Genomic DNA, 14578 nt, shown 5'->3' with positions numbered 1-14578 from the left:
AACCATCTTTATACTCATAAAATGAAAATATTTGATCTGGAAGTCACAGAGAAATGTAACAGGGGTGCTAGCCAACACCTGGAAGAGATCTATATGACTACTCCTCTATAAAAAGCAGCCGGAAGTTGCAATGAAGTGGGGAGAGATCAGGAAATTGTAGAAACTACAGCAAGTGTGAAGGGCTTCTGTAGGGGAGATCTGAGATCAAGGGTGTATCAGAGAGGATCCCAGGCATCACGAGGCACCTGTGAGGAAACCCAGATGACGTTTGTGTCTCAAAGTATGGGGCCTAGATGCTGCTTCCCAAAGGCTAAGGCTCCAGCAAGGAAGAGCTGGGAGGATGGACTGTGACAACTGTCTGGGAGAGAAGAGCAAGCTGTGCCTGTGAGAGAAGGCACCCGCACAAAGTATAGACTTTTGTGTGACGATGGTCTTTATTTTGGGACCCTGTGGTCTGTTAAGAACTATTTCTGTTATTAAACTGGTTAATGACATCCCAGGCAAAGAATTGTTTCTGCTACTAAACCCGCCCCAGGCAGAGGTGGTGTTAATCCAGAGGGAAATCTATGTGTTGTTCTTAAGGGACCCTGAAGAGAGGGAAACAGAGATAGGATGTTGCAAAGCAAGTTCTGGTCATGAAAGGGTGCTTAGGAGATGGCCAGTCCTGTTACAAGAGACAGTAAATGTAGAGCCTCACCGTATCATGTTACAGTCACTGTTCATAGTAGAACAGCACTTTAAACCATACGCTCAGGTTTCTAATCTGTGCTATCTCAGATGGCCCTATAATGTTTCTGAGAAAATTACCCAAGCTCTTATTATTCTCCTTATTTTCCAAAGCCAGAAGTTTCAAACTTGGGTGCCCAAAATTAAACACCGAAATCCATGTTTATGCACCTAAATAAGTGACTATATGTACAGAGGTACTGCAACTCACAGCCCCCAGTGACTTCAATTGAAGGAACAGGTAATCTGAAAAGCAAGCTGGTTATTTAGATGCCTACTTTTATGCACTCTGGTTTGAAAATGTTGGTCTTTCAGTCTATCATCTGTATACGTCATTATTCTTATATGAGCTGAAACCATTGGCTCCCTCTCTCTTTTTTACCTGCTGTCTAATTTGAATAACAAGGAAGACTGGTCTCCTACCCTTGTCCATGTGTAGCCACAGGGTCTGAAACTCTGGGTCACAGTAGCATACAGTACTAGCATTCAGAGTCCCACTGCTAATCATTGCCACAGATTTCTTTATAGCCTCCAAAGAAAAAGACAAGGAAATATAAGGAAGAGAAATGCCATCAGTAACAACATGGAATAGGATGGCCCCACCTGGATCACCCTTCTGCAGCAGGCCATGGCAAGACAGTCTCATTTGCCTTGGTTTCCCCTTTCAGAGTCCACATAACTCCATGCAGACTTAACCTCTAGTCCATCAACATTACCATTACCAAAACATAGCTCAAATCATCCCCACCAAAAGTCCCAAATAGTCTTTTTCCCATACCCAGTGTATATAGTTCTTAAAACCCAAGACATCTTGCCCCTAGCTGCCCCACATACCACAGACTGACACCTTCAGTCATGCCTGGACACTGTCAGTCCTCTCTTTTCCTTGTTCCAGGACAGCCACCCCAGCCCTTCCAACTGGAGTGTAGCCCCACTCTTCCTAGCAGGAACCCCACAGCCTTTCTGCGGGGAGCATCTTTCACTTCCCCTAGTGCTCTCATGGTTACCCTGGGTTCAGCTTTCCAGCCCTGGGGATGTCAGCAGGTAAGCTCCTTTGCCGCTCCCCTGTCTTCAACTCTCTCTGGTCCTGGCTCTCTGACTTGGAGATGCCAGCCAGCAAACCCCTCCTGCAGTTCTCCTTGCCTTCCACTTTTCTAATTGGCCAAATGGGAGCACCTGCTCTCATACCTGGGAGCTAGACCTATTTCATTTACTGGGGCCAATCACCCTATGACACCCCATCTCCATCATCACCACTGTCTGCATACACATATAACACCATTTGTATCCCAGGTAAATTCTATGGTTCACAAGATAATACACATACTCATATATAGAATTCACTCTGAAAAGAACATTAATTCTCTATTTGTGCATCTTCTTTCTTAGTTGAGTGAATGACAATCGCTGCAGTTTCCCAGTGGGAGATAGATGCCATCAATTTTGCCTAATGTCCACTAATGTCCTTAGTTTTCCATGCATTGACCTTCATGTATGAAACACTCTTTCTGCTCTTATTGCAGTCAAGATTTAGTAGACATTCAACGCTGTAGCGGGGATATAAAGTCCAGGGGGGGAAATCAGTCTTGTGTCTCTGCAGAGCTGTTTGTATTTCAGAAAATCAGCAAAGGTTTGGCAGAAATCTGTCACAACTGAGTTCAGCTGTTTTATTTTGTAGGGTTTTTTTGGCCATTACCCTCTCTCGCGTAACTTGATGAAGCATTTAATAGTTCTGACTTTATTCAGCTTGGACAACAGAGCACCACACAAGTTCTAGTATGAATTGATTTTGGAACATAGCTGCTGGACTAAAAGTTGCCAATGCGCTCCAGGAGAAAGAGAACCTGGTGCAGTTGGTAGTATTTCCAGAATGCGTTTGAACATTTGGTATTCTCTCTTTGGGGGACAGTTGTCGTTTGTGGTGTGTGAGAATCCTGGACACACTAGTTTGCACAGTTGAATCATTAATAATGTGTGATAAACTGTAAACTCATAACCATCAGAAAGGTCTGAGAGGAGATTAGAGTCGACTGAGCAGAATCTACTAAACAGATGACGTGCGGTATCAGCTTTTCAGCATACGGGGTATTTTCCAAGCAGGACCCAACAGTCTCCTGATCTTCTTAAAAAATAATGAGGAGTACTTGTGGCACCTTAGAGACTAACAAATTGATTTGGGCATAAGCTTTCGTGGGAAAGCTTATGCCCAAATTAATTAGTTGATCTGTTTAAAATGTAGGTAAAGAAACAAGCTTTCATGGGAAAGCTTATGCCCAAATAAATTTGTTAGTCTCTAAGATGCCACAAGTATTCCATGTTGTTTTTGCTGATACATACTAACACAGCTACCACTCTGAAACCTTATCTTCTGCAGTGAAGGAGAAGAGCAGGAACACCAAGTGACTAAAAGAAAGAGGCTTGTACCATCAACTAAAGCATGAATTCTAGATCTACACGTGGGCAGGAAAGATTAAAAAAAAGATATCTCCAAACAGATGTGAGAATTAACTGAGTGTGAGATGTGAATGTTGCATTACCTAAGCAATCTGAATACCCATGTTTTAAAAAATTCTCAATCAGCATGCTCTGCTCTGCAGTAAATGTGTATGGGTCGGAGGGAGGGGAACAGTAAGGGGAGATTAGTTTCAGTGAACTGACTTGGCCTGTCAAAGTCAATTGTGTGGACTCTATTGGTTCCTGTGGCATTCTCTCAGTGTACCAATATGCTCAGGAAAGATTAAACTGTTTTCACATCCCAATCTGGTGAAGGATGAAAAGTGAAACGAGTTTCATGGTGGATTAATACTCAGAAGGCCCTTCCATTCATCACAATGTGTGTAATTTCCCTGATAATGTACTGCATCTGGCTGGGGGAGGGGGTGTTATAAAGCTGAATTACTTTGTTTTGCCTTCAGATAAATAAGTAATTAGGATGAACTAATAGTCTTGGCATTTTTCCCCCGCTAAAAGATTGAAAAACAACCCTAACCTCTCTTCGCTCTTCTGCTTTTGTTGCTATGAATTCAGGATATCAAATTGCGTACTGCCTGGCAACCAGCAACCCTAACAAGTTCACCACAGTGGAAGTTGGCTCAACAGTCAGACAATTCACAGCTACCGATCTCAGCCCTGAGTCTGCATACATCTTCCGGACATCTGCCAAGACCAGACAGGGCTGGGGAGAGCCTCTGGAAGCCACAGTAATCACTACAGAAAAGAGAGGTAATGCCTGCAGCCATCATGGCTTCACTAGTAAAATGAATGTGATATACTGTGTAAAAGAGGATTCTCAGAGATTGAACTTTTCCCACCAAACAGTGTGTTGATCATGCACAACCTCCTTCTGCAGTCAAATATTTTCTTTCAGGTCTTTGCTGATCTTCTAAATAAAACATTTAGGTCGCAGTCTCAGGGAAAAAAGAGGATTAATTGCACTAATTAGGAGAGGCAGCTGTGAGCAGACACTGTGCAGGCTTCCCCCACACTGCTCTGCCACTGCATTTTAGTTCTGACCTAAGGAGTTCCCTGTTATTCCATTCTTTGGCTCTAATGCACACTGCCAGGGCACCCCCAGATTTTAATCTGGCTCGGAATTATTAACTACATTCCTACAAGTACAAGTACATACATACTTCTGCCCTCAATTTACACCTGTGGAACCTCATTGGTGACAGTGAGGTTGCACAGGTGTAACTGAATCCAGTTAAATACCAAGGAGATGAGTTCCTCAGAAATATTATAGAAAAAATAAGATATGACAGACTCTGATCTGTAGAATTTTTGGTACTGATATTTTTACATATGCAGGAAAGAATCCCACTTGCCTTGAAGATCTTCAATTTAATCTGTGGATCTGACAGAAAAACTTTTTTTTTTGCTTATAAATGAAGAAAAGTTGATTGGCCTCAAAGAATATAAGCATGGAAGTCCAATATACCAATTATACAAAATCACTTTTCAGAGGAGAACCACAGGCGGCAATAACAATAAAGCCCCAACATAAGCAAGCCTGAATGTTCAATTGGTAGCCCTCCTGCCTTGGAGTAAAATGATTGTGGGATCAGCTTGCAGACTTTGGCTCGTGCCTAGTTCTGACATAACAATGCAATACTAGGGTGTTTTGCATTTTATTTCTCAGTTCATAAAATATGATTGTCCAACAAGTTCTAGATCTGAACCTGAATCTGAATCCTTCCTGTACCATCAATGTGAGGGGCATGAACAAGGCTCCACCATCCCTGTGTATCTTGCTGTTCTCTGGAATGGCTACTTTATTGTGTTTCTATAATTTTTTTACAAGCATACCATTGTTGACCTATTGCTCCACCCCCAACCTGGAGGACCAGTGGGGCTGGGTTTTTTTGTCTGGTCCCTACCATTTGACCTGTCCAGCTTGGGTGGCCCTCCCAGCAGTTAAAACTTCCACTGGCATAGCTCTCAGGGACAGTGGAACACACAAGTTTTCCCATCACATCAAGGTGCTGTCCCCAGGGAAGGAAAATAGCTGTAGAAAAATTTTAAAAATATACATGCTAACAGTCCCATCCATCTTACGGACTGATAAGCCCAAGTGGAAGGTTAAACAATGCATGGAACTTTCCAGTAAAGTGTAGATGAGAACCCCAATGTCCTGGGAAACATTGTCTTTCTCAAAAATAGCCATTCTAATTTCCAACGCTGCACATTAGCTGTTGCTGAGCACATAATAGCTCACTGCATAATTCCCACTTTCACTGCAATAACAATGTTCTCCATTATCATCAAGCCCGTAGGGATATCTTGAATGTGAGAGTTATTATATAAAACAAAACCTTTCCCTCTCTAATAGCTGGCTTCGTGTCCCTGCATGTATCCCATAAAGTTGAGACCAGCTGTCTGGTCTGTGTGTCTGGGAGAGAAAGAAAAATGGTATCGCTCATATTAATAAGATGAGAGGAAATGCATAAGGTACAGCTGTTCAGTTAGAAAACAAACCAGAATACGAGAGTCTTTATAGTGTATGCTTTCATGAATGAATACTCACTTCTCCACTAATAAAATTCACTTAATATCAAATAAAGATGGAAGTTTCAAAGGAGTTTAAAGTAGATAGGCACCCAAGTCTCATTGAAACTCAGTCGGGATTGGACACCTGACTCTTTTAGGCCAGTGGTAACTCCGCTGGATTAGAATGGCCCATGCTGTGAGCTCAGCCTCAGTCTTGAAATGGTTCAGCAATAAACAAACTCCAAATATGGCTGTCCGCACCTTTCAACTAACAAGTAAACATAAAAGGTATCTATTTTGTTGCAGTGTTTTAAGCAAAGGCTCTGATCTGGCCCTGGGATTCTGGGTTAACACTTAGGAGCTCCTCTTCTGTCCCAGGACTCCCCCATGACAGGAGGTGAGGCAGGCAAGCCTTTTGAACAGGACTGCTAGCTCCCGATTGGTCAGTGTCTCCTCTTGGCCCTTTCAGTCCCCTGAAGGAATAAGGCTTTTTGGTTGCCCAGCCTAACTGGATTTTCCTTAAAATGGGGGGTATCAGGCACTGCCATCTCCAGCAGGAGGTAGTGAAGGCATGATAGACCCCACTACAAAGGTTCCTATGAAAATCCAAGTCTAAGACTTTATATATGTGGTGCTTGTCATGACTTAATTATCACAAGGTGCTTCGTGGCAATAGTTATAGCTAGACAGGTATTTCTTGATCCTTTGGATTTACACTTTACTATAATGCCCTTCAGGATAGTGAAACCTGCTGGTTAGAGCAGAGCTGATGAGCCTTGAGATTCTCCATTGTTAAACTTAACAAGAAACTCGTGCGCCTGCCTGTGAAAAAATTCTGTTGAGTCATGTGAACTGGCTTAGCTACTTCTGCAGGAAAGTAAACCTTTGAGTTTGCTTGTGGATAAACTCCAGTAATTCCTCTGTAGGAATAGTTTCCTACTAAAAATCAGGGAATTTATTTAAAAAAAAAGAAGATGGTAATGGGTCATCAAGACTTTAACAATAGACTAAAACCCTGTCATGGGAAACTGGATACAATATGTGATCTGCCGAAAATTACAAGTCGGTTAAAGTTTACCAGATGAGAGTATTAAACCCTGACAAGACTTTACCAGCTACTCACTTCCTCTGATAGAATAACCCTGAACACCTGTCTAGTCCTGCCAGTGCAAAACAGTGACTTTTACGTTTAACTCTGCAATGCACACTACTGGCACTTGCTGACTCTGCATAGCTAATAGCTCACAATTCTTTTGGCATTCATGCATCAGCAAGAGCGTGCTGCAGAGAAATGCCAAGCTATAAAGGAAATGTTTTGAGTTGGGGTGGGGGGAGAGGGAATAAAGTGCTCTTCATACAAAACTAGGAGAAACATGCAATCAGAGGTGTGTGTTTATGGAAACAAGTGCTGATTAAGTTGAATCATATCACTTCTTGAAGGCAAGTCACTGTGGTGTTTCCAGTCAATTCCTGCTTTATTACATGCCACACATTTTAATCAGAATCAATAAACTTCATGATAAACAATTAAACAATTATTTCTCACTCTATTGAGTTTCTCAGTTGAAATCAATGGGGTGAGCAGATACACTGACAAGGTAGAGGAGATCTATATTCAAACTGTTAGATACTGGCTTCTGCAGCACCTGCATTCCCATTCTTCACCTCATATGAAAGATATTAACCATTAATTGCTCTGGAGAGTTCCCCATCTGCACTGGGACTAGCTTTCTTGCCTCTGCAGGCTCAAGATCAATAAGTGTGAAGGAAGAAGGAGGGGTGGGTCTGACCAGTGAGCTGAATGAGGCACTTAGACTCCCAATTCTCCACTCCACCAAGCTGTGCTCCAACATCGTGAACAACAGCAGCCACAGGAAGATGGGTGTGATTTCCAGATCTTTGACCAGTTGGCTCAAGTGAAAGTTAGAGTAACAATGTGGCCTCTTTTACTTCTGCTGCTGGCCCATGAAGGGTAAGGCATAGTGAAATTTGACCACCACACTCCAACACACCCTGACGTATCCCCTCCTCCCATGTATGCTGGGGCAAAGGAGCAATTCTTTGTCCAAGAAGGTGTATGTAGAAGGTGCAGGTGTTCTCTGGTCTCTAGAGATATAAAATGCGTTGATTACAAGATCAGCTTCTCAGTATCTGGCTATTTGAGGGCATGGCCACCCAGAGGTGTCTTTTTTTCCTAGGGAGACAAGAATCATTCCTAACACTCCTCTTTGCAGCTGAAACTTGAGATATGGTACAGAATGTCTGCTTCACTGTTTCATGCAGCAAATCTAAAAGCAGCAGTAATCTGTTGCATTGCATCTGGGAAGCTCCATGAGCACCTCTAGATTTGTGCTAGCTGGGGTTTCCTCCTACAGTAATACCCATTGTTTGTTTAATTGCAGAGCGGCCAGCGCCTCCTAGAGAGCCAAGGGTACCCCAGTCTGAGGTGTCATCACAGAGCCTGCAGCTACAATGGGTTCCTGGTAGTGATGGATCTTCACCAATACGGTATTTCACCGTGCAAGTACAGGAGCTACCAAATGGAGAATGGCAAACCTATTCCTCTTCCATCAGTCATGAGGCAACATCCTGTGTTATTGAGAGGTATTATATAACTTCAGAGTGTCATAGAAAGTACAATACTTACCATTCCAAATATTTTATAATTTCAAAGCACTAAGCAAACATTAGATAATGAAACCTCACAACCCTTCTGTGAGGCTGGTAAGTAATGGTCACTATCCCTGTTTTAGAGGTGGCAAAGCTGAGATACACAGGTTTAGTAACTTGCCTAAGGACGTCCCACAAATCTAATTCAGAGTTGATTTTGTAGTTAACCATTTCTAGGCTCCTCCCCCAACGTTTAGTATACTAGACGATAGAATCATAGACTTGTAGGACTCGGAGAGACCTCGAGAGTTTATCTAGTATAGTCTCCTGCACTCAAGGCAGGACTAAGTATTATCTAGACCTGTGGTTCCCAAACTTGTTCCACCTCTTGTGCTTTCCCTGCACAAGCAGCAGAACAAGTTTGGGAACCACTAATCTAGACCAATCCTGACAGGTGTTTTTCTAACCTGCTCTTAAAAAACTCCAATGATGCAGATTCCACAACCTCCCTGGGCAATTTAGTCCAGTGCTTATCCGCTGTGATAGTTAGGAAGTTCTTCCTAATGTCCAACCTAAGCTGCTGTTGCTGCAATTCAAGTTCATTGTTTCTTGTCCTATCCTCAGAGGTTAAGGAGAACAATTTTTCACCCTAATCCTAGCAACAATCTTTTATAAACTTGAAAACTGTTTTCATGTCCCATCTCAGTCTTCTCTTCTCCAGATTAAACAAACCCAATTTTTTCAATCTTTCCTTACAGGTAAAGTTTTCTAGACCTCTAGTCATTTTTGTTGCTCTTCTCTGGACTTTCTCCAATTTGTCCAGATTTGTCCAATGTGGCACCCAGAACTGGACACAGTACTTCAGTTGAGGCCGTATTAGTGCAGAGTACAGCGGGAGAATTACTTCTTGTGTCTTGCTTACAACACTCCTGCTAATACATCCCAGAGTGATGTTTGCCTTTTTTGCAACAGTGTTACACTGTTGACTCATATTTATCTTGTCATCCACCCCCAGATCCCTTCCCACAGTACTCCGTCCTAGGCAGTCATTTCCCATTTTGCATGTGTGCAACTGACTATTCCTTTCTAAGTGTAGTACTTTGCATTTCTCCTTATTGAATTTCATCCTATTTACTTCAGACCATTTCTCCAGTTTGTCCAGATCATTTTGAATTTTAATCCTATCCTCCAAAGCACTTGCAACCCCTCCCAGCTTGATATCATCTGCAAATTTTATAACTATACTTTCTATGCCATTATCTAAAACATTGATGAAGATATTGAACAAAACTGGATCCAGAACTGATCCCAAGATATGCCTTTCCAGCTTGACTGTGAACCACTGATAAATACTCTCTGGGAAGTTGCTATAGTTGCTCCATCTAGGTTGAATTTCCCTAGTTTGTTTATGAGAAGATCATACGAGACAATATTAAAAGCCTTACTAAATTCAAGATATAACACATCTACCACTTCTCCTCCCCCCACCGCGCCCCATCCACAAAGCTTGTTACCCTGTCAAAGAAAGCTATTAGGTTGTTTGACATGATTTGTTCTTGACAAATCCATGCTGACAGTTACTTATCACCTTATTATCTTCTAGGTGTTTGCAAATTGATTGCTTAATTATTTGCTCCATTATCTTTCTGGGTGCTCAAGTTAAGATGACGGGTTTGTAATTCCTTGGGTTGTCCTTATTTCCTTTTTTATAGATGGGCACTATATTTGCCCTTTTCCAGTCCTCTGGAATCTCTCCCATCTTCCATGACTTTTAGAAGATAATTGCTGTCATGGAAGACGGAGCACTGACTTATTAGTCTGCCCAGGGATATAAACAAATTGCTACTACCCTTTGTCTAACTGTGCAGGAAAAAGAAAACTTGAAGATTGTAGGACAAATGCAGACCTGATTCTTTGTCCTCAGTGGAGTTACATCAGGCCTGAATTATGCCTGGTGTCTTTCTAGTCAAGGCCTCTGAAATCAAGAAGACCAGCTATGTATTTTGGAACTGACATTGTAGTTACTGAAAACCAAAGATCTGTATTTCAGGAAAGACCATTTAAGTTGCTGAAGGAGAGTGTCAGTTTTCTAATAGGGTAGAACTAAGGAAAACATTTCTTCTCCACCTTGCTAAAAGCATTTTCCTGGGGGAATCCAGAAAAGCAATATTTCATGTGCCACTAGACTATTGCCCATCCCTCAATGGCTAATCATCCTCTGAAGGAATGTGCTACCCCTCTAAAGGAAAGACTGGAGCCTGCAGCTGGGACCGCCTGGAGTGTAATCAAGGAGACCCTGTCCTAGGGCTGAGCTATATAAATAAAAAGAGGAAGCTCAGCTGGGGAGTAGAAGCCATTCAAGCTGCATAAGGTTTTTCCTCAGGCTCCAGCAGACCAGGCTTACGAGACTTGGAGGGTTGGTGTTATGAACTTCAAGTTTTGGGAGCTCTGAACCAAGATCCAGAGGTGAAGACCTTATGAAATTTGTTGTAATTGCTCCTTTCCTGAAGCCTTTTTATAAAGGGACGTGCTGTTCTGTTAGTGTGTGTTGAGTTCTCCTTGGCCTGAGCTGATAAAGCAAACCTTTTGCTGCCCAATCAGGAAATTAAGGTGGGACACACCTGCAACACAGCACTGGGACATGAAGGAGTGCAGAGGGACGGCTCACCCCTTTACACATTCCTTCCCAGTAGGTTTTTGGACCTGTAGTCACAGTTGCATTTGCTGGTTGGTGGACAGATACTACCAATTAATTAACTAAACTCCTCATAACTTGTAGCCCTGAAATTGAAGCTCGTGAAGATAATTCGAAAGCAAATCTTCCCCCTCACCAAGATAGAAGAAGCTTTGCTAAGGTTATATCTGTTGGAAGTTGCTCTTCGCATATCTTAAAGCCATGCGTATACAGAAGAACTGTAGTGAATCTGCAGTCACAGTCCATACTAAATAATTCAGGGAATAGCATTAGCTTGAAATTTAATAGGAATGAAACATGCCAACCTTGCAGCATGACAGAGGATTAACTGGGAGATTGGTGGCCTCAGGGTTAATGCCAGCTGTGCTATTGATTCACTGAGTGGCGCTGGGCAAATCATCTAACCTCTCTTTAGCTCAGTTTCCCTATCAGTAAAATGAGGATGATAGTCTTTAGCTGCTCCACAGGTGTGTTGTGAGGATATATTAGATAAAATACGAACAGCGCTGTGAAGATCTGAAACACTAATATTCATGCTGAATTGTATTATTATTAATATGCCCTGCCCTTTTCCAGAACCAAAAGCCACCATAGATATGTCTGTGAATCATAGCTATGGCTATTCTGTAGACTATCAAGAGCACAGAATGCCTGTTTTTAAGAACTCTGTCCAGTCAATATTTGAGAAGGTGATTACAACAGTGGAGAGTCTGAGCAAATCCAGTGCTACTAGGAAGAAGGACAAGGCAGATAGAAAGGGAGGAGTCTTAAGAGGAGATGAACTACTCTAATAATTTCACTTGCCTTTGGGCAGGTTCTTAGTAAGAGGTTTGGTCTCAGACAGCTTTTGAAGAGAATTCGTCCCTCATCCTCATTGTTATGTTTTACAGGCTGAACCCATTTACCTCTTATAAGATGCGTCTGAAAGCAACCAATGATATTGGAGATAGTGACTTCAGTGCTGAGACAGAAGCAGTCACTACTCTGCAGGATGGTAAGAGAGATGGAGAGGGAATATGATCCTACCCTTGGAATGGGATGGGGCATGGGTAGATCTTGCTATAACCTCTAGAACACACTTTCCAGTGAATTTAATTCCATTTTGTGCCTTAGACAGTGGTATCCACCCACTTAAACACAGTTCTGTTCACAAACAATTGATATGGATGGTAAAGAGCTTAATTAATAACAGGCAGCTTTAAGTGTTCTGGTGTGCCCTCTGAAAATGAACGATGTTTTCAGGAGTCTCCAAATGGAATTAAACTCTGTTTCATTGGTTTTCAAACTCTGTGCCAACCATTATCTTTGCAGAAATTGAATAATTTACAAGGGATCATTAAAAATAAATGTGGAACTGTGCATATGTTTGAAGAAATGTCTTCAATTGTTTTCACTCATGATCCACATTAGGCTGCAGTCCATCCAAATGGCGGAGGTGTGTTTAATTTATTTTGAGTTTAGTTACAGGGAATCCAGAACAGTTTGGCCTCCTTACAATCAAATGGGTAAAAACTGCAAAAGAGTCTCACCTCCTTAGCAAACTGTAATCGTTTATTCTGCTGAGCAAACCTAGTGCATTCCACTGTGGAGAGCTGTGAGCTCCTGATAAGCTTTTCCTTCTTTATTCCCGAGATGATACATACTGGGTGTTGAGAGGTAGCCTAGACAGAGAGGAGGTATGGTAGGTAACTGTCCATGCATAGGAGTACTCTTGTCCACTCTCTTTCCATTGAGCAACCTAACACTGAAGCTGGGACAGAAAGGTCAGTAGTGAAGGAAGGAGGGGTTGTTGAAATAAGTTTTCTGTGTTTTGCTACACCATTATAACCTTTTATTATGTTTTGGGTTTTGTTTAGTTCCAGGTGAACCTCCACGCTCTGTGTCAGTAACTCCCCACACTACCTCCTCTGTCCTCGTTCAGTGGCAGGTAGGTAAAATACAAAAATTACTAGAACATTTCTACAGTGACCTAAGATTGATGAACCTTGTTGGCCTAATGGCACAATGCAGTGAATAACTTCTCTGCAAAGCCAGTATTATAGCACACTAGAAAGACTGCAGCCTAGTTCCCTGCTGCTGATCCAGTTATATATTATGATGAAAGATGTAAATTTCTGGTTCCTGGCTTTTACTCTAAGGGGGACTGGGTAGTTATGCACCTTGAGGGAGACAGGAGACATAAAGGGGTTTCTACAGATGCCTGAGAATGTTTCTCTTACAAGTAATACTGTCATCTTGCTGATATTACTAGGTATCACAGTTTGCCTGTACAATACACTGCAGAGTCATTGTCAGAGTTCAGAGTAGCAGCCGTGATAGTCTGTATTCGTACAAAGAAAACGAGTACTTGCGCCACCTTAGAGACTAACAAATTTATTTGAGCATAAGCTTTCGTGAGCTACAGCTCACTTCATCGGATGCTCAAATAAATTTGTTAGTCTCTAAGGTGCCACAAGTACTTCTTTTCTTATTGTCAGAGTTGGTAAGGATCAGGGAACAAAAATCTCATTCGGTTCAGAATGCATATAATCTCCTTCAGTTGATAAAACAGGCAAATATGCTGTGTCTGAGACAACATTTATACTTCCAAGGAATTCCACAATTCCAAGGAATTGGGCTCTTTCTTTTTGAGGTCTAAAGAATGGAAGGGGCTCCAGAATAATGGATGCTGAGAGTAACCATGCCATATCTGCTTTAGAAATATATGCATTTTCAGTTTCTATCCTATCTTTTCAGTCTGGCCTTGATCTACTTAGATTTACTGGAACTCTTTGTATGCTATTACCCAAGACTTCCTCTTGCTAGTCAGCATTAATGTAGAAAACCCAATGGGTTAAAACAAGGTATCTGTTACCTGTGCCAGAAATTCTGTCCCACCCCATGCCTAAGATAGACTTCTGCCCAAATAAGAAGTGCATCTTTGACAGGTTGGATTCTAGCGGAAAACATACTGTTTACAGTGTAGATCGGGCTTCCTGCATGTTGGAAGAATTTTCTTTGATGTATGAGGGCCTGTTTATTGCTATGCAACTGTAATTAGAAGGTCTGGCTATTCAAATGAGTAGTGAGCACATTTTCATGCAGCAACACACTTTGTAACTCTCTCACTTTTAGTGCATGTTGACAAATGGAAGACATATTGAACAACTTTACCAATGGAGCTAGTATAGATATCAATCAATTGCCCCACTTCCAAATCAATGTAGTCCTTTGCAAGGACAAACAGGGAATGTAAAATGTAATGCACAATAAAAAAACCCACATTTGTCCAATTAACTGATTATTGGGGGGTAATTAATGTGAAATAGGTGGTTATTTAGGTAACTAGATGCTTTTTATTTCATGAAAATGAAATGGGATAGTTGTACCAGAGCCATGTCAAGGGAGTTGCAGGCGATTACATGTTATTTCTACATGTCTTATATGGGATCTCAGTAATTCTGCCCTACTTTATTTTTCAAATAAATAAAAATCTCAAATCCCACAGTAGCCTACAATTAACAGGACATTCTACAGCAGTGTTAAAGAATAATGTAAAACTGAAAACACCAGCCAGTCTAA

The 14578-nt window shown here is 41.7% G+C and overlaps 1 protein-coding gene across 2 annotated transcripts in view; it reads left to right on the top strand.

Annotated features, from left to right (window-relative positions):
• Nucleotides 1-14578, top strand: part of SDK1 (sidekick cell adhesion molecule 1) — a 684215-nt gene that overhangs the window by 582868 nt on the left and 86769 nt on the right. For both annotated transcript variants that reach the window (XM_043493256.1, XM_038420360.2), the window contains exons 30-33: nt 3754-3948; nt 8115-8316; nt 11908-12011; nt 12874-12944. In XM_043493256.1, the coding sequence (XP_043349191.1) occupies nt 3754-3948; nt 8115-8316; nt 11908-12011; nt 12874-12944 (572 nt within the window). The remainder of the gene's footprint in view (nt 1-3753; nt 3949-8114; nt 8317-11907; nt 12012-12873; nt 12945-14578) is intronic.

This window comes from Dermochelys coriacea, chromosome 10 (assembly GCF_009764565.3).
Source record: "Dermochelys coriacea isolate rDerCor1 chromosome 10, rDerCor1.pri.v4, whole genome shotgun sequence".
Lineage (NCBI taxonomy): Eukaryota > Metazoa > Chordata > Testudines > Dermochelyidae > Dermochelys > Dermochelys coriacea.
The sequence above is the reverse complement of the archived record's forward strand: the minus strand, read 5'-3'. Positions and strand labels throughout refer to the sequence as shown.